The sequence below is a fragment of the Cotesia glomerata genome, linkage group LG5 (assembly GCF_020080835.1).
Source record: "Cotesia glomerata isolate CgM1 linkage group LG5, MPM_Cglom_v2.3, whole genome shotgun sequence".
Lineage (NCBI taxonomy): Eukaryota > Metazoa > Arthropoda > Insecta > Hymenoptera > Braconidae > Cotesia > Cotesia glomerata.
This window is the reverse complement of record NC_058162.1, coordinates 4,848,495-4,870,774: the sequence shown is the minus strand read 5'-3', so window position 1 is coordinate 4,870,774 and position 22,280 is coordinate 4,848,495. Positions and strand designations below refer to the sequence as shown.

The 22,280-nt window shown below is 27.2% G+C and overlaps 1 protein-coding gene across 3 annotated transcripts in view; it reads left to right on the top strand.

Moving 5' to 3' along the window:
- The window catches only part of LOC123264818 (headcase protein), a 152,607-nt gene that overhangs the window by 6,152 nt on the left and 124,175 nt on the right, over positions 1 to 22,280 (top strand). For all 3 annotated transcript variants that reach the window (XM_044728323.1, XM_044728324.1, XM_044728322.1), the window contains one exon: positions 21,865 to 21,961. In XM_044728323.1, coding sequence (XP_044584258.1) covers positions 21,865 to 21,961 — 97 coding nt within the window. The remainder of the gene's footprint in view (positions 1 to 21,864; positions 21,962 to 22,280) is intronic.

Genomic DNA, 22,280 nt, shown 5'->3' with positions numbered 1-22,280 from the left:
AATGTACTTAATTAATAATTGAGATGAATACTTTTTAATTAAATTAAACATTTTTTTATATTAATCATATTTCATTCATTATTTTTCTTTTATAAAAAATATTCTTTGTCCAAACCTGACTGCTTATTACCCACCGGTATCTTATTCAAAATTTCTTTTGTACAAATCAATGCATTTTTAAAATGCACATTAACTTTCCAAGTATGACTAAATATTTCAGCCATTAAATTTCTAAAGAAAATTATTTTAGGACAAAAAAGACGTTAAAATGTACCCAAATTTTAAAGGTCCACCATTTTGTAAACACGCCCCTATTCAGGTACCACCCTGTCCCTATAACTGCACTGTAATCTATTGCGCTTCTAACTTGCTCTATTCATTTCTGGCGTCCATTTTGATTTTCAATGGTGAATACCAGAGAATGGAGAGAAAAATTTACGTTGCACTACACTGTGAAAAATTTAGTAACATTTTTTATTTACAAACATATGCTAAAATCAATGAAAAAAATTAATTATTCATAGTTGACTAATCTTTGTACATACATACAGTTTAAAAATCAATTTATAATATATTTAACAATATATCGATAGAATTACAAGATAAAAAAACGTTAAAATAAAAAATCGAATTTATAAAAAAAAAAAAAAATCAAGCTTAATATTTTTTTTAGTGAATTGTTTAGTATTTAGTATTTATAATACAGATGTTTTTTTATAACTAATTAATAATTATATTTGACAAAAATATGGAGACGAAAAAATTTAACTGCACTGACAGAAGGATTTATTTGTATTAAAAAATATTTGTTAATAGTTACACTGATAGAAGGATTTGTTTATAGTTAAAAATATTTATTAATATTTAATAAATAAATATCATATTTATTAAATACAAACAAATCATTTTAAATACTAAGTAATATTTGTTTACTACTAAAAAGTAGTTTCTAATAAATGATTTGTTAAATATTAACAAATATTTTTAACTATAAACAAATCCTTCTATCGGTGTAACAGATCAATTATTAGAGACCAATTTTTAGTATTAAACAAATATTTCTTAGTATTTAAAATGATTTATTTGTGTTTAATAAATCTAATATTCATTTATTAAATATTAATAAATTTTTTTAAATACTAAAAAATTTTTGTTAAAGATTAAAAAGTGGTCTCTAATAAATGATTTGTTAAATATTAACAAATATTTTTAAATATAAACAAATTCTTCTATCAGTGTGTTAGCACTCCAATTGCTTTTTAGAGTTAGTTTTATCATGTCCCGAGTCAGAATAATGAACCTACATAAGCCTACATGAGCCTACAGGACAATTTTTAATTGTTTTGATCGATATTTTTCTTTAATTGTTTTGATTGATCAATATAACCTCGCAAAATACACTTATACCAATATTAAATAGTACAATATAAATAAATTTAAATAGTAACTAAAAATTTATTGATAAAAAAACTTAAAAATTCAATTTATAAATTGAATAACATCGATCAAAACAATTGAAAATTATTCTGTAGGCTCATGTAGGTTCATGTAGGATCATATAGGTTTATTATTCTGACTCGGGATAGTTTTATATTTAATGATTAACTCGTCAAATACTTAATTAATAAAATCCTGAAAAAGATAAAATGTTATACAGAGACAATAAATAAATTATTAAATAACAAATAATTATAGTTAAATATTTTTTGTAAACTATTATTGAAGTTTAAGAAGACAGACAATGAACCAACCTAATTTATTATCGATAAAATTAAATAATTTTATTGTAATTTTGAAAAAATTTTCGCTATCTTAACATTTTATATTGATAAATATCATAATTATCAATTGTGATTTATAAAAATGAAAAATAATTTCTATAAATTTATTACCAAACATAATATTAAACCATCACAATTATCGTCACGGATTTACTTATTAGTAAAAAGATATTTTGGTAAAAAATTACTTTTTTTACATTTTTCCACAGTGAATTTATAACTATAGCCCCGCGTTATTTGTTTACAATGCGAAATAAAATATATAAAAAGAAAAAGGGGGATGAAAGGCAAGTAAAAAACTGGCCCAGATTTAGCTGCGAATATTATATTATTATTATTTATAATTCAAAATTTTTGAAAGCGTATTTAAGTGGTGGTATAGTTTAAATGCATTTTACGGTGCTAGCTTCTACTCAGCAGGAGCAGGAGCAGGAGCAGGAGCGGTTTAGATGCAGTTGGCCTTGAAGAATAATATATATAAGCCAAGCCCTATAGTGTAGCCTTGGTAAAGTAAAGCATTCGTCCTGGGTCTGGGTCTGCCCTAAAGAGTCAGAAGAGAGAGTGAGAGAGCTCGACACACGTGGCGGCCCTGAGAATGTGGTCACGGTCAAGGCTACAACGGGGAAGCCAAGCCGGCCCTTTCCCTCCGTGTCACGCATGGTTGCCCATCGCAGACATATCTACAAGACTCTCCTCATCCTCATCCTCGTCCTCCGCTTCTGGCTTCCTTTACTCCCTTTACCCTTATTCTTGGCCATTACCTCCTCCCCAAAGTCTCTGCTGCACGCTATACTCTTTTATTATTATTCCCTCTTCCGTGGTAAACATAACATTTTTTAACATATCACATCATCGGTTTATTTTTATTATTATTATTCTTATTATTATTAGTAGTAGTAGTAGTAATAAAGATACTTTGCCATGATTGTTAATTTCTGAATTGTAACAGGAAACATTTATTTTATTTTTTAGGTCAACTTTTATAATTAGTTTAATGATTAGTTTCTTGATAATTAATGGTGATCACGTTTGAGGGTTTTAAAAATTCATAATTAAGGAAAAAAGTTTTCTGAAGAAAAGCTTGAAATAATATTGAAGAAATTGTACGTTTTGTTATTAGAAATTATACACAGAAAAAAAGGTTCACTTGAGACAAGAAAATATTTCTCTTCTTAATTATTTTCTTGAGCAAAAAAAAATTTTTTTTGCGACAAGAAATTTCACTTATTTCAATAAAATCAATTCTCTTGCTTTAAGAAATACGTATCTTGATCCAAGAAAATTTATTTAAGACAAAAAAATCTTCTTGTTTTGAGAAAATTCAGCCTAGCTCCAAAAAATTTAGTTCTTGACAGAAGTAAATTTTATTGTCTTGAGAAAATTTCTTTCTTGCTCCTAAAAAATAAATATAAAGATAAAAGTGAATTTTTATTAATATTTTTATTGATTAACATGTCAATTGGGAAAATCAAATAATATTTCATCATTTTTTTTCATTCAATATGTATAATTGCACGCTAAAATAATATAAAAAGGGTATCAAATATTCAAGAGAAAAATTTTCTCATGGTGAGAAAATTTTTTTCTCAGCTGAAGTAAGTGGCGCTGTTTCCCTAAAGTATCTAAAAATCTTGATCAAATATAAAAATTTATTGTATCAAGTATTTATGATAATTTGAATTAAGAAAAAATTACTTCCACCAAGAATAGAATTTCAAGAAAAATTTTTACAAAATTAATTCTCTTGCTTTAAAAAATACGTATCTCGATCCAAGAAAATTTATTTAAGTCAAGAAAATCTTCATGTATTGAGAAAATTCAGTCTCTTACTCCAAAAAATTTAGTTCTTGATAGAAGTAAATTTTCTTGTCTTGAGAAAATTTTTCTCTTGCTCCTAAAAAATAAATATAAAGATAAAAGTAAATTTTTATTAATATTTTTATTGATTAACATGTCAAATGGGAAGATCAAATAATATTTCATCATTTTTTTTCATTCAATATGTATAATTGCACGCTAAAATAATATAAAAAGGGTATCAAATATTCAAGAGAAAAATTTTCTCATGGTGAGAAAATTTTTTTCTCAGCTGAAGTAAGTGGCGCTGTTTCCCTAAAGTATCTAAAAATCTTGATCAAATATAAAAATTTATTGTATCAAGTATTTATGATAATTTGAATTAAAAAAAAAAAATTACTTCCAGCAAAAATATAATTTTTCGAAAAATTTTGACTTCGGCCAACACAACTTCGGTCTTCCTTCAGGCACCCGAAAATTCTCTTGTGTCAAGAATTTTGTTCTCCAGTCAAGAAATTTTTCTTTCTGTGTACTGATAAAAAGTAATTTATTTTAGAAAATTTCATTGTCTTGAATAAAAAATTCCTTGAATTTTGGTTTGAGATTATCTGTAATCTAATTCAATTTTTGTAATACAGAAAAAATTGATTTAACAGAAAAAATCTTAATCGTAAATATTCCAATAATTTTAATTAAAAAAAAAATTAATATTTTTAAAATTGGCACTTTAGAATAAATGATGTTAAAGAAGTTAATATTTGCCGGGCAAGAGTAAAAATTTTTAACTTATTACAAAGACGATTTATATTTAAAATTTTGCATTAACTTGAGTAAACATCTACAGCAACAACTATCTAACAAAACAAAGTTCGGCGTATAAAAATTTGAAAATATTTATCTTATGTTTTGTAAGACACGGCGACCTTGACCGGCGAAATAACTCTTCTCTGGTCTTGCTATGTTTGCTTAAACGAAAAGGGAGTAAGAAAAAACTGAAATAAATAATCAAAATAATAATAATGTTGATAAAAAGAAGTAAAGATAAAACTCAAAAGATATTTCATCTGAACTGGCGTTAAAAACGCGAGCAGACTCAACTCGAGAAGACCTTCTCTCTTCACTCTTCCTCACTCTTCTGCTCCTGTCTGTGAATTTTAGCAAACTCATTTTTATTTTTCACAGACTCAACTCTTGAACCGTGACTTGATGCGGTAATTCCCCTATTGAAAAAAATTTAAGTAACTATTATTTTTTAATTAAACTAAAAAATTAAACTTTTTAAATATTTAAGATTATATTAATTAATACTTTCGGTTGGATTTAATTTCTTTCTTTATTATATTTCGTTAATGTAAGCATATTTATATCTCATTATGAAAAACTACGCTAACTATACAATAATAATAATAATAATAATAATAATAATAATAATAATAATAATAATAATAAATAAATAACAAAATTAAAAATAAGAAATCGAGATAAACTTTATCAGTTATCAGTTACTCAATAATATTATAGTGGCTCAGTAAATTTACTAATATACTATATCATCAAACATTAAACACCAAATAATCATGAGTATGCTTGAAGCTATTGAGACTAATATTAAAAAGAAAAAAAAAAAAAAAGAAATAAAAATAAAAACAGTGCGAAAGATAAGGAATTCAAACATCTCAAGACTCAGCTTTTAATAGTCGATTTATTTATTTATATATCGCGGGTGTAGGTGGCTAATTTTGCTGGAGTGTTTAATGTATTATCGTATATACATTACATATATGTAGTATCCTACAGCAAAATAGAGGTGAATAATAAAGAAAAGAAATAAAGGAGGGAATGAGTAGGCCGGAGGGTGACGAGCAGTTGAGAGGATGACCGTGAACTCCGACCCTCTTGGTATCTTTCAGGCTCAAGGATGTCTAAAGACGAGGCAACATAAGGCTTAAATTTTCGCTGTACCACACTTCTATCTGCCGCTTTTTTTAACCAATATTATTCTTATTTTATTTTTTATTACTGTTACTTTAATTTCTTTACTTATATTGGAATTTTCTTTAATTAAACTTTTTCTTTGTTTTATTTCATTTTTGGTATTAGCTGATGGTTTTTCTTTATTCTTGAAGAATTACATTTTTTAGTTCTACATTTCGGTTAAAAATTTTTGTGATTAAATAAAAAAAATTAAAGAATACTCTCAAAATTACACAGAAAAAAAAATTTCTTGACTGGAGAGCAAAAATCTTGGCTCAAGAAAATTTTCGAGTGCCTGAAGGAAGACCGAAGTTGTGTTTAGGGCGGCCGAAGTAAAAATTTTTCGAGAAATTCTATTCTTGGTCGAAGTAATTTTTTCTTAACTCAAATTATCATAAATACTTGATACAATAAATTTTTACATTTGATCAAGATTTTTGGATACTTTAGGGAAGCAGCGCCACCTACTCAGCTGAGAAAAAAATTTTCTCACCTTGAGAAAATTTTTCTCTAGAATATTTGATACCCATTTTATATTATTTTAGCGTGCAATTATACATATTGAATGAAAAAAAATGATGAAATATTATTTGATCTTCCCATTTGACATGTTAATCAATAAAAATATTAATGAAAATTTACTTCTATCTTTATATTTAATTTTGTGGAGCAAGAGAGAAATTTTCTCAAGACAAAAAAATTTACTTCTATCAAAAACTAAATTTTTTGGAACAAGAGGCTGAATTTTCTCAAGACAACAAGATTTTCTTGACTTAAATAAATTTTCTTGGATCAAGATACGTATTTCTTAAAGCAAGAGAATTAATTTTGTTGGAATAAGTGAAATTTCTTGTGTTAAAAAAAATTTTTTTTCGCTCAAGAAAATAATTAAAAAGAAAAATATTTTCCTGGCTCAAATGAACCTTTTTTTCTGTGTATCAGATTAATCGTAATCGAATTATTTAGTTCATAAATTATGTCGTGCAAAAATTTAATTTAAAAATCGCTATCCTTGGAGTTTAAAGTTTACACATCAGATTAAAAGTTCAAAAATTTAATGCCGTCGTTTAGTTAAAGTGTATGTATGTTTACAAGGGACGCCGTTATCTCGGGTCATTTTCTTTGAAATATAAAGTTTTATGCTACCATAGTTCAAATGTATACACAAGGATATTATATATAAATATATATAGGGGTGTGTTTTGTGTGCATAAAATATAAATACATAGAGTCGCCATGTATGCTATAGTACATAAGCAGTAAGTTTGTCTAAACTTGAATTATAATATTACTACAACTACAATAGAGCGTAGTATAGTATAGTCAGTATACACTTTCTATACATTACTCTGTATATATACTGTATATTACTCTGTATATATAAGCACATATTGTATATACACATGACATGGAAAGTAAATAGGTAGGACGGTAAGAAAGCAGTTCTGCCTTACTAACAGTAGTGGTACAGAAAATTAAACACTCCAAATAAAATTAAATGTATACTATAGATATATATTGAGATAGTTATTGTTATGTAGGTAGTTGATAAGAGCGAAAGAGATCAGCATTAAAGACAAGTTATTATGTGTACTAGGCTATAAATTACTGTACTAGTACGTAGTTTACTGCTAATTGGTTTGTTAACGGCCGTGTTTACCTCTGATAAATTTGTAAAACTCTTGTGTTCGCCGAAATTTGTTATTATTTTTGGAATATTAATTATTATGTTTATTATTATTATTATTGCACAAAAAAAAAAGGCTCACTTGAGCCAATAAAATATATTTCTTCCTAATTATTTTCTAAAGCGAAAAAAAATTTTTTTTTTGACAAGAGATTTTACTCATTCCAACAGAATTCATTCTATGATTTAAGAAATGCGTATCTTGATCCAAGAAAATTTATTTAAGTCAAAAAAATCTTGTTGTTTTGAGAAAATTCAGCCTCTTGTTCCAAAAAATTTAGTTCTTGATAGAAGTAAATTTTCTTGTCTTGAGAAAATTTCTCTTTTGCTCCAAAAAATTAAATATAAAGATAGAAGTAAATTTTCATTGACTAACATGTCAAATGGGAACATCAAATAATATTGAATCATTTTTTTTATTCAATATGTATAATTGCACGCTAAAATAATATAAAATGGGTATCAAATATTCAAGAGAAAAATTTTCTCAAGGTGAGAAAATTTTTTTCTCAGCTTAAGTAGGTGGCGCTGCCTCCCCTCAAGTATCTAAAAATCTTGATCAAATATAAAAATTTATTTTATCAAGTATTTATAATAATTTGAACTAAGAAAAAATTACTTCCACCAAGAATAGAATTTCTCGAAAAATTTTTACTTCGGCCGCCCTAAACACAACTTCGGTCTTCCTTCAGGCATTCAAAAATTTTCTTGAGCCAAGAATTTTATTCTCCAGTCAAGAAATTTTTCTTTCTGTGTGTAATACTATTATAAACTGAAACTAAAGAATCACGAAAAAAAATTACTGATTAAAATATTAAGTGGAACGTCAAACAAAGACACTCATACTGATTAACCCTAGAAATAAAGGAGGAAGTAGCCGACAAGGCCGGTCTAAATTTCCAGGAACCAAATTCGGCATCTTTTAATGATATTAAAAAAATTAATTCACCCACCCACATCTGTAGGTGACTCATGATCAATTTAGCCGGCTTGGAAAGGTTCTTAAAAATTTAATCATAAACCTCTTACTTTATTACAATAAACAAGAATAAATAAGAGGGCTAATTAACTTGTCAAATTAATTGTTTACTGAGAATAAAAAGTTGTTTTTGGGGAACTGTAGTGACATTGTCTTGATAACAGTTTAATAAGCCCACAAGTCAATTGATTCGAGGAATATATTCGCGGTCTACCGAGCAATCAACGCTCTCATTTAGTTTTTTAAATAAATTAAACATTTTTACTTATAATTATAACTTTTATTTATTTTTATTGAATTGAGAAGAGGCATTACATCTTACAATGTATTACATTAGTTTCTCTCCATTCTGTAATTTATTTCCCCCTATTTATATATATATATATTCTCTCGTGATGTCGTCCTCCCGCATTTTGACTGACGGTGTACCTTTTAGATGCTAAAATTCAATTTCAAGAAAAATTGCCCCTTGTTTCTGGCACTCGAATTCGTCAAGGGGAGACCGGGAGCCCAGTCAGCTTCAAAGGCGATCGGGGAACGTGACACGAGTAAGAATTGCATTCGACGTTAAACAGAAAATAAAGAAACGAAAAAGGAATAGAAGGAAAAATGTTAAATAACATAAAAAAAGGGCGAGGCTTTACTAAAGAGACTGAAAAAGAAAAGAGCTGATTTTGACACTGCGTAGAGTTCCTACATTTTCCAACAGAAAACGCCCTAACTATTCCAGATCCGTCCGGAACACTCCGACAAGTATTTGCGGACACGATTGACAGATCCCTCTTCATTTCATTTCGTTTCATTGGACGATCTACGGGTGGCATTACTGCCCCACAATTACTATTTTTTCCGTTCGGCCTCAATATCTTCAGCCCTTCAAGCTTCAGGCGTTACGTCCCAAAGATTTACAGCGTTTTGTCAAAATTTTCAAGCAAAAATTGCTTCCGAAGACTTCTTACAGCTTAGTTGCTAGTAAAAAATTTTTAAAGAAAGTATTTGCCCTTGCCTGCCTAAATTGTTGACATGGGGATGGAAAAAACTCGGATCCTTGATATCAAAAGTGTCAGCGGCAGATCTGCTGCATTGACACATCAAACGGCAATCTAAAAAATAAATGAAGCGATTTTTATTCTCTGCGAAAAACTTTTTAGAATGTTCGTACACTGATAGAAAAACAATCTTGATTCAAGAAACATTTTTTCTTCAAAAGTTGATTTTTGTTTCAAAATTTCTAGCTGTCTTAATTCAAGAAATAAACTCTTGAGACTAGATGTAGATATATTTCATTCAAGAATTTTCATCTCTTGGTTCAAGATAGGCGATAACATGATCCAAGATATTACCGACTTGTGTTAAGAATGGCTTTCTTTTGAGTCATTAATTTACTATGTGAGTTTCTATAAATTTATGTAATAATATTTAATTATAATAAATTATATTTAGTTATAATATTACTATATTTTCACAATTATGTTAAATCGAAAATCTATAAAAAATTTTTTTTATTTACTTCAATAACATAAAGAAATTATTATTTAAACCAAAAATTTAAAGTTTTTTAAACGATAATGTTATTTTGGTTAAAAAACTTAAATGTATCGATTGAAGATAATATAGTTTTGAGTAAAGATACAAGACTTATCCAACGGAAATAAACATTTCTTAAGCCAAGAAAATCTAAACCAAGAAATTCTTGAAGCAAAATAATCATTTGTCTTCCAAAATAAATTCTTAGATCAAGAAAATATCTCTTGAGTCAACATAAATTTTCTATCAGTGTATATGATCATTTAAAAAATTTTTATGCATCTATATATAATTTTTTTTTTGTGTTCTGATACAAAAATTACAACTTTCTTAATTTTCATGACTTAATAAGTTCTTATAAAGCCTGATATGGACATATATAATTCTTTAACCAAAATTAGTGTTAAAAATCCCCGACAGATGGCGCACGATCGCCGAATCGTCTCGTTCTAAGAGAGTTTTGTCTCAGGTCTTAAATTATAAATTAAAACCAATTTTTTTTAATTTTCCTAAGAAGCTTATCTGAAATTGATTTTTATTTTCTGAAAAATATGGAAGTTATATTAGCAATTTATTTTTTATTCTCACACACGACTTTTACGCTGTTTTTGGACATTAATCTAACACACCATTGAAGTATTCTATAGAATGATTATTTATTTTATATCGAATCGTTTTCTAGTTGTAGTATTGCTTTTGCAAGAATATTTGTAAAAAAAAAAAACTAAAAATAGGGTCGTAAAAAACGTCAAACAAAGAGTGATTAAAAAGCAGCCCCTCGATGTAACCATCCCCTGTCGACGTCACGTGGCGGGAAGATTACTGCTGGCAAGGAGCATGATTGCAGCATGACATATCGCCTCGGGCCTCCACTAAGTTGGACGGGTACGGGTTTATAATAATCTTTTGCGCTCGTTCTTCAGTTTCGCGTGAATCGAAACATATACACTGTAGTATACACACAAAGAACATAAATTACACGAAAATAAATCTTTGTAAATAATTTATGCTCAAGTGACAAAGTGACAACTCTTTGTCAAATACATACTTTATTTAATTTCCACGTGTTAACCATTTTTACGTCTGTACAAATTTGCCATTCGCACTCTTTAGAATGTTATCAAGTAATTTTTAAAACTTTAATACTTGCGAATTTTTTCGGAATTTTTTTACCTTGATTTTAATGTGTTATTTTTTTACAAAAAATTCCCTGTAAAATTTTTCGAGGGAGCCGCAAAATAATTCATAATTAATAAAGTAAAGAAGAAAAAAAATTACTGTTAATTATTTTACGTAATTTAAATTTTAAATATTTTGCGTTATTTTCTTAAAGTAGTTTGGTCGTCGTAATCCAAGGTCAAATTAATAGATATTTTTTTTTCTTTTTTGCAAGTGATCACTCGAAAAATAGCATAAAATATAAAATTATTTCTAATAAGAATTTAATTGAATAAGTTCAATTCATAGTTATGGTTAAATATTTATAATAATATAACTATTAAAATATCAACTGATAAGTACTGGGCTGTCACAAAATAATAACAACTGTTATAGGTTATGTAAGGTCGGTACTTAAAACAGTTGCTCACAGTGTTCATTTATTGTTTAAATTTGCAAATATCACTTCAATATGTTAAATCTGCTATAATTTACATGAACTTTTAATGTATGTTTAATAACAATTTATTTAAATGCAAAAAAACTTTATGATTATATTTCAATTTCAAATTTGCCGCGCATCGAGAAGTCGCCATTTTTCCCCTGATAAAGATGGGGGAGTAATGTCTCCGAAAAACAACAAAGATAGAAATCAATTTTTGATATTAAAAAATTAATTAAATTAAAACTATGTGGTAAATCGTTATCAAATTTTGATAGAATATGTATGAAACATTGTTCTATCTATTGGAAAGTTTTTTTTATGGGGTCAAGTTGGCCGATTTTTTATAAATCCTCCATTTCCGGAGTTATTGAACAAGAACACTTATAAGAGATCGTGTATTTTTGCAAAACTTTAATTAATTATATCTCTTAAACAATGTGGTAAAAAAATCTGATTTTTTTTCTATAGATGTATTAAATCATAATTTTTCGAATGAATATAAAAAAATCAGTTTAGTTTTTCTTTAATAATAATTAAACAACACCATGTTACTCTCATTATGAGTCGTGCAAAATAAATGCTCAAAACAAAAACTAACTAATAAAATTAAAATTATTTTGAGCCGAAAAATAAATAAATTCAAATAAAGAAGACGCAAAAAGGAACGTGAGAACCGGAAAGATATTCCAGGTAACTATGAACTTATTAATCAGCTCTAATAATAACCTATCTCAAATGTGACTCATAAATAACGGATTACGTCGTTCATAAATTGAGTGTTAAACGTTTGTTAAAAACTAAACTAAACCGAATTATAAATTAGATATTAGATTAGATTGCATAACCGAAAATAAATAAAACCCGCATAAATTATGTCAGTTTTTTAAAAGTTCCCAGTCCAGGTCTTGCAACATCTTTTTTTACCGGCCGTAAACTATTTTCTAGAATCTAGAAGTAGTTGGTATATATATAGTGGCCAACAAGTTACGCCATACACCTTTTTTCTAATATAGATTCTACACTTGACGCTCTACAGACTCGTTTTTAAGGATAAAGTCTGTCGAAAAAAGCAAGGATAAGGATAAGGATATAAGAAGAGATTCCCTCGGGCGTCTAACCCTTTTACCATCAGAGATTCATAATTCAATGCAGTAACTTCACATTTTCTGGCGTTACTCCGGCCTTTAAGAATAAGAAGCTTTGCTGGAAAAAAAAAGTACTTTCCTCTTAAATGCTGGATGCAGAGTGGAAAAAATAATAAAGTTGTTAATCCTGGCCGATAAATTTCAGGCTTAAGAAAATTTATGGTAATTAATTAATGGGCGATGGGTGATGCTGCAGTTTGCTGAGGACTGGGAAGGAAATGGTCGCAGGTGTAGCGACAATAGGCGAAACCAGGATGTCCGGTGGTGAATTAACGTCGTAGAATAAATAATATTATAGAGTATAGAGTATAGAGTTTGTAATAAAATGAACATCGATAAATAAAGGACCAAAGGAAATAAAGGAGAAGACTACGATAGCAAGTGCGTATTTTATTAGCTTAAATGAATACCTAAGTGACTGGATGAAACAAAGAAGATAAGAGGAGAAAAGAGAAGAGAAGGGAAAACGCGAGACGCAAATTAAGTAACGACGTGAGGACATTTACTTTTATTTAGTGGCATTCATCCGTCGGTTTACTTGTTCCGCTGGATACAAGGCTGATTATCCTACGACGGATGCTAATGGATATGGAGGAGAAGTATCTTTACTTTACTTTTATTTGTTTTTTTTTGTCTCGGAGTAACAAGAGATGAGAGTTTTCTATGGGGTAATAATGAGAATCGACGCAATACGATCAACAGGAGGATCTAACCCGCTGGGAGTTGTCGTCGGTTAAACAATCCTCTGAGATAATAAGAGGCTTTAATCACCACGGGAAAATTCTACTTTGTTCTGATGGTGCTTACATTTGTTCTAATGACAAGACATAGATGGTTTAGTTGCTAATTTTTTTATTATTGAAGAGTTTTTAATCATTACACAGAAAGAAAAATTTCTTGGCTGGAGAACGAAATTCTTGGCTTAAAAAATTTTCGGGTGCCTGAAGGAAGACCGAAGTCAAAATTTTTCGAGAAATTCTATTCTTGGTGGAAGTCATTTTTTGTTAATTCAAACTATCATAAATACTTGATACAATGAATTTTTATATTTGATCAAGATTTTTAGATACTTTAGGGAACTAGCGCCACCTACTTCAGCTGAGAAAAAAATTTTCTCACTTTGAGAAAATTTTTCTTTTGAATGTTTGATACCGAATTTATATTGTTTTACCGTGTAATTATACATATTAAATGAAAAAAAATGATTCAATATTATTTGATCTTCCCATTTGACATGTTAATCAATAAAAATATTAATGAAAATTTACTTCTATCTTTATATTTAATTTTTTGGAGCAAGAGAGAAATTTTCTCAAGACACGAAAATTAACTTTTATCAAGAACTAAATTTTTTGGAGCTAGGCTGAATTTTCTCAAAACAAGAAGATTTTCTTGACAAATAAATTTTCTTGGATCAAGATACGTATTTCTTAAAGCAAGAGTATAATTTTGTTAGGATAAGTGAGATTTCTTGTGTCAAAAAAAAATTTTTGTTTCGCTCAAGAAAATTTTCGGGTGCCTGAAGGAAGACCGAAGTTGTGTTGGCCGAAGTAAAAATTTTTCTTTAAATTCTATTCTTGGTGGAAGTTATTTTTTCTTAATTCAAATTATCATAAATACTTGATACAATGAATTTTTATATTTGATCAAGATTTTTAGATACTTTAGGGAACTAGCGCCACCTACTTCAGCTGAGAAAAAAATTTTCTCACTTTGAGAAAATTTTTCTTTTGAATATTTGATACCGAATTTATATTGTTTTACCGTGTAATTATACATATTGAATGAAAAAAAATGATGAAATATTATTTGATCTTTCCATTTGACATGTTAATCAATAAAAATATTAATGAAAATTTACTTCTATCTTTATATTTAATTTTTTGGAGCAAGAGAGAAATTTTCTCAAGACACGAAAATTAACTTTTATCAAGAGCTAAATTTTTTGGAGCTAGGCTGAATTTTCTCAAAACAAGAAGATTTTCTTGACAAATAAATTTTCTTGGATCAAGATACGTATTTCTTAAAGCAAGAGTATTAATTTTGTTGGGATAAGTGAGATTTCTTGTGTTGAAAAAAAATTTTTTTCGCTCAAGAAAATAATTAGGAAGAAAAATATTTTCTTGGCTTAAGTGAACTTTTTTTTCTGTCTAGTTATTCTTCATGAAACAAATTTATATTAAAAGTAAATTGTCACTATTAAACTTTTGGAGATAATTATACGTTTAAATTTTTGACAATTTTTTATGCGATATTAATGACACCAATTTCAAACGCGAGTTAATGACTAATAAATGAAAGCGTTAAAAGCCAATAAGTGTCGCTTCAAAAATAAGAAAAAACTAATTCCCGAAGCAAACTGCATGCGAGACTCATTAGGCTGCTAATTGTAAGTAATAGTTCGTTAAGTTGGTGATGCATTATATATATTACAGGCAATAATAACCTCATAATCATAATCATAATGTATCGAACTATAGTCAGCGTAAAAACTTAAAAGTTAGAATAGAAACTAAGTGTCGAAGTGTAATCGTATGTGTGGAATCACGCGTACTCTAATACAAACGCGGTGGCATTGAAATGAACGGAAGGGCATCTGAGTCATCGCGGTATCACGCCTTCTAACTCTCAACTGCGAAAAAACACTCGTTAGTCAAGCTACACGACCAATTAGAACAAATTACCCTCTACTTTGGGATATGTTTCCGAAATTCAGTCCAAAATAAAATAATAATAGCTTCCTACACGAATATAGTTATATTTTTTACCAAAAAATACTCTACACGTGTCTCTTAGTTCGTGTTTGCCTTTAGAAATTTTTTTTCTAGCGAGCAGTTGCGGGTCAGATATAAATCGCTGTCTTAATTTTACGTAAACAACTCGCTTATCTGTGAGATGGATTTCAGCGAAAAGACACTTGTCTACATATTTATATTCAATAGTTTCATTTTAAAATTCAAAAAAAATTTTTTTTTATCTTTGCATTGAAATTAAATGTTATTTTAAAAGTTTTTACAATAAGACTTTTTATGTAGAACAATTAGATTTTTTACGATTCAAATTAATTGTCGGACTTTCTATTTATTTAGTTTTTAAATTATTGTTTATTATTTGGTTTATGGAATTTTAATGTTTTAAGAAAGTTGCCAGGTGAAAATTAATAATTTTGTTAGATATTTATTGGAATGAAAGTCAGTGTTACTTTTTTCGATCCTTTAATAAATTATATAAAAACATTTCGACGGTCTAATTAGCAATTTATCTAACTCCTTGTTTTTTAGAGGGTGATTTTTTAATATTTTGATATAGCAATAGTCCAATTATAAATTATTTGAATGGTTCAAACCAAAATATTATACCTTTATTAGATATTAAATGGTTTTTTAAAGTGATAATAAATTTTGAACTAATTGTTTTTTTCGTACAAATGGAAAATTCTCTAAAATTAAGTTAGACAATTTGATAATTAGAACGTCGATTTGATCACTCATAGAAGGATTTAGATCTATTTAATAAGATTTAGTAACAAACCTTTCATTACCAAATATTTAGTAATAGGTACTAAATCATTTATTAAAGCCCATTTAGTTCCACCAAATAAATATTTAGTAATATTTAACAAATTATTTATTGGTACTCAATAAATCGCTTATTGGTATCAAAGAAATTAATTTTTTAACTAATTTTAGCGTGTAACCTAACTTATTAACTTAAAATAAATAAAAATAATAAAAATAAATAATTTTAAGTAAAAATATAAGGTACTATAAAGAAAAGAATCTCATTAAATTATATTTTTTCGTTTGAGACATTTACAAAATTTAAAATTAAACAAGTTTTTAACATATCAATAATAGACAAATTAAAAAATGTAAACTTAACTCCACTGAGAAAAGACATAAATAGAAGACATTTATTGGGAGTATGTGTGTTTTTAAAAGTTTAATAAATCACCCAAAATCGAGCTGAATAAAATAATCTAAGTTAGTAAATAGGTTATGTATCACATAACCATTGAAATTAAAGCATAGCCATCTACCGACAATACTTGCCAAAGAAATATTTAGTACCTCTTACTAAATATAATTTGGTGGAAATAAATATTTTTTTCCATGTAATAAGGCTTTGTTCATATAAAGAAATCATTTATTAAACTGACAAATAATATTGATAGGTATAAAATATTTGTTTCTCCCAAATAAATGAATAAAAATTTTGTTACTAAATCCTTCTATCAGTGATGAATTGTATTTAAAAACTAGAATACTTAAATCATCATATTAATTAGATTTAAAAAGCAAACATGAAAGAACAATATGAATACATTAAATTTGATATCGACGATCCACAATCCATAATGCCTCTTCGTATTAATATTTTTTAGGCTATCCGGAACCCGTAGAGCCTACATGAAACTGATCAACAAACATTAATACGTATTGCAGTTATTCATAATCGTTAAATTTAACTGTAGGCGTTTGATGTCGATATCCACGTGTTATGTCTGTGTGTAATATATGTATATAGGTATGTAGATTATGGTGATCAATAGCACGCACGATCGATTGAATTGAGTCACGAATATGCGTGGTTGAATTTAATGATCGCATTAATAAAAATTATTTTCAGTTTCGTGATTTATAGTTATATTTTTTGTGTTTATATTTATACATACATATGTATTTCTTATATATAAATACATATATATAAATATACTTGTGTGCTTAATGATAAATTTTCAGAGATATATGGCATAATTAGCGAGATTAGAATTTTTGGGAACTGTATTTGTTTTCTAAGAATGAATAATTATGTAATTAATGCCGTTTATTATTATTATTATTATTATTATTATTATTATTATTATTATTATTATTATTACTATTATTAGTAATAATAATAATAATAATAATAATATTTACTCAGTTAACCATCGCTATTCTTTTGTACAATAATTAAATTAATTTTTTACATTTAATAAACATAATAAATAATAATAAAAATTTATTATAAATGATAATATTTAAAATGTAACATTTACGACAAATTCAAATCTTCAGTACATATTTTTGATATATTTCTTCAACAACCTTTTTAAATATGTTTATTTTATTCTTTGTTTTGATTTCATCTGGTTAATCGATTATAATAATTGAAACCCTTATACGCTAGATTTTTCTTCGCTATAATAATAATAATAATAATAATAAACTATTTTCACCACACTATTGTCGGTCAATTGGATCGGGTCTCTTGGCTTAAAAATAATAAATGCTCTTTAATTAGTAAAATCACTGATCTTAGAATAATATGAATAATAATAATAATAATAATAATAATAATAATAATAATAATAATAATAATTATTATTATTATTATTATTGTTGTTATTTTTTTGACATTATTATTGAAATTTATCAATATATATAAATGAAAACAATAATGTGACTATTATCAACAACTATTATTATTAAAGCTAAAAAAAAATGTTAATTTAATTTGCACTAGTTAATGATTTTGATATTATTTTTAATATTTTGTGGCGTAAATATAAAAGCAAACTTGAAAGCCGGAAACCGGTTTGGAGGTCGCCTCGTGTACTCGTGTGTGTTTATTATCTTGACACACTCGGCCCGGCTATCAGTTGTTGTTGTCCAAATTGAGTATTTATGTTTTGATATTTTTTTTCTCGCTAATTAGTGGATAAATTTTATTTTATTATTTATAAATTTAAACTCGATGAAACGGATTGCAATTATATGCCGACGTTAAAAGCGGACCGATACCGGTCATACCAGCAATTAATTAATAATATAGTGCAGCTACGTGTAAATTTTAAATTAATATAACGGGATGGCTTTTGAGAACTGCGCCAATTATCGGTACTAATTTTTACATTAATTCAACACTGATTTTTTTGAAAGGAACACTTTTAACCAAGGGGAAAAATTTTTTTCTGGAAGTAAAACTTTAATATTTATTTTGACAATTTCTTGAATTAAAAAAAAAATTATTTTATGTCTAATTAATATTTTTTTGTACTGACGAAAAAATTTTTGTATCAAGAAAATTTTTGTAATAATTTATGCGTTAAATTGTAAAAAACTAAAAAATTTTTAATGAAATGATACATCTCTACTTGAATTGAGAATAACGGTGATAATTTTTTAAAATTAATATGATAAATAAGCAAACTGGATGAGTGGGCGATATAAGTTAAGTTGTATCGCAAATAGAAGGTTCTAAGAAACGTCCAAACGTTCCGTTAGTTTATAGTAAATTTATTTTATGATATTACAGGCATATATTAGTTAGAACCAGGTATAAATATTTACCTGGTGAATCTCGGGATCGTAAGAATAAGTCTGCCGCTTATTCTTACGTTATTTAGCCTTGAGCAAACCTTTTTCTGTTATATTATACCATATTATTAAAAAAAAAAAAAACGAACGAAATGGTTTGTGTTTTATCTCTTGGGTTCTATTCGCTGGCCCCTTACCTACCTCGCGAGATACCAAGAAGAAGAGGAGAAAAGTGAGGATTCAGGATTCGGATTGGAAAATAAATAAGAAATTGCGAAACAGAACAAAACGAAAACAGAGGGAGAACCTGTTTGGGAATCGGTTGTCGGTACACATCGGTACTCAGGACTCTGAATACTATACAGGATCAAGCCGGTTTACCATCATGGACCATCAATTCGCGAATCATCACATTAATTTGTGTCCACAAGTATTTTTAGTTCAAATTTCAAAAAATTATTTAAGATTTAAAAATAATTTTCCATAAGCCCTTATAATAATAATAATAATAATAATAATAATAATAATAATAATAATAATAATAATAATAATAATAATAATAAATTTAAACTATCATTGATTTGCAACGTTTCGTCTTTATTCTTAAGACTTTATCAAGCTCTGGAAAATAATGTTTATTAAATTCAGAATTTTGTTAATTTTTATATTAATATTAATAATAATAATAATAATAATAATAATAATAATAATAATAATAATAATAATAATAACACACGGAGAGAAAAATGTGGAAATCATTCCTATAATTTTAATGAATTGTTTTCCTACACCATTTTAGGAGCGATTAATTAGATTATGGGAATTGTACCCATAGTTTTTGGGAAATGTTACAATAATTATGGAAATGGTTCCTATAATTATAGGAACGATACCTATAATTATCCCGATAGCCATAATTTATAGCTAAATTTGTCATTAAAGACAAATTTGGGAACTGGGGGAAATAAAGGATAAAGGGGGGGGAGGGACCTTACTTAGTAGGAATTTTTCGGTAACCGAAAAAATAATTCAGACAGCCCAGACCGGGACTCGAACCCGGATCGTTTGGTTACGCGCCAAAGGCTCTACCAGTTCAGCTATCCGAGACATTGTCCGTAACTACCATTCAGTCACCTAATAAGAATTATAACTAATATCGGCATGATTCCCATAATATTTCGGAATGGTTCCCATAATATATAGGAATAGTTTCTATAATATTATAGGAACCATTCCTATAATACTATGGGAACCATTCCCATAATATTATAGTGATGATGCCTAATAATATTGAGATATTTATCATTACAACTCAAGTTATTTATGACTTCGATGACCACTTTGAAGCATTTGAAATTATTAGTAATTTCGATAATTTTACTTGCTTCCCAATAACATTTGAAATATGTAAAATAAGTAATATTGTTCATATAAACAATAAAATTTACATACCCAAAAGGTGGATTTAATAAATATTCAACGTATGTATTGTAAATAAATAATTTGTTTTAAAAATAAAATGAAATTGTAAAAATAAACAATGAATTTCCATATCTATTTTGCTCCATTAATTGTATAGTAAGAAAATATCCCTTTTATTAGAGAAACTTTAGAATTGCTACAATATTTTTCAATATTATCTAATACAATAGTAACTGAGTTGGAATAAACAATTTAAGATTAAGTACACACGTGAATAAAAATTATGAAAAAGAAATTTTTTCACTCTAGTGAAAGATCAATTTTTATTTACAAAAAAAAATTTATTTGCAAAACAATATATATTAATTACTTTATATTTTTGAAGTGATTGCTTCATTATTATGACCATAAACATTTTTCTATTATTTAGCGTCATTCCCACAATATTATAGGAACCATTCCCATAATATATTGAAGCTATTCCATTATTGACAGGAACGTTTCCAATAAACTATGGGTATGGTTCCCTTAATGAGCATAGGATTGATACCTATAATGATCATTTTATTATAGGAACCATTCCCATAATTTTTGGAAAGGTTCCTATAAATTTCTCTCCATGTAATAATAATAATAATAATAATAATAATAATAATAATAATTATTATTATTATTATTATTATAAATTTTTTAATTCAATAAAAATTCATACCTAGTTTTGTTAATTTCCTAATTATAAATTTTTAATCTTAATTTATTAACTGAAAAAAATAAAAATAGAAATAAAACAAACAACATGTGGGCTGATAACTTGAAGGTCAATTGATCGACTCACGAATAATTGTTCCCAGTCACGTCTGTTTTTCGGCTTAGTTGCATAACCCATGAGTACTAATGTCCTCAAGTATGCTTACTGAGTAATATAATAATATTTCGGCGACCCCGAACGACTCCTCGTGCCACGAGGCTTAACATTATTGTCTAACACACAACACACCAAAAGTAAAAATAAACTTGTTAATAATTCCCCGAGTCCAAGGTGATGGTCATGTTATTGTAACTTTATTTTGTGTTATAATTTATTATTCCGCTCATCCTATTCTATATAAGACGGAAAACATATGATAATGTGTGATGTAAAATATATTAAACATAGCCATTTACGTATAAGTAAATATAAATAGTATTCGTATAACAAAAGTATTGTACTTGGGAGCAATATATCAAAATTATCTCTTGTAAACACATATATATATATATATATATATATATATATATATATATATATATATATATATATATATATATATATATTTTTTATGTTTATCAGTGTTGTTAGTAGGATGGGCCAAATGTTAGTTTGTCACGTGTTATTATGAAATATTTTAATGATAGTCCTTGAACTTATTAAAATTTAATACTATATTGTTTCTACTGATTTTAGATTAAACCACGAGGGACATTTATAATATTTACGTACATGTATTTTAATAATTTAGAATTTTTATTGCCTCGTGCAGAGTATTAATTTATAGTTATAATAATGATAACAATGATGATAATTTAAATAGTAATTATCATTATAATGAAGAGATATTATTTTATTTTTTTTTTATCTAATTTATTTTTTTTGTTTTTTCATTGCAGACAAAGTTGCGGTGCAAATGGAATTTTTTCTCGTCGACTCGACTTCAGCGCTTTCAACAGTCTGCCCAGAACTAAACTCAACTCCTATCATATCAAGGTAAGAATTTATCAATTTTTTAAATTAAAAATTTTATTATCAATTATGTGGGAACCTTGCAAACGCTATAGCACTCAAATTATTCAAGTTATTGATCTGAATTTTTTTATGACTTTCGTAGTATTATCACGAAGAATTTTTCATAAAAAACTTTGACATTGAAAATTTAAAATCCACTTTCTTTTATATATATTTGTCTAGCACATTATTATTATTTTCCTTTCAATAGTAAGTAAAGTAAAAAAGGGTTGTACAAGTACAAGGAAAAATTTGCGGAATCACGGGCGTGAATTTGAAATTATTTATATGACGTGAGATG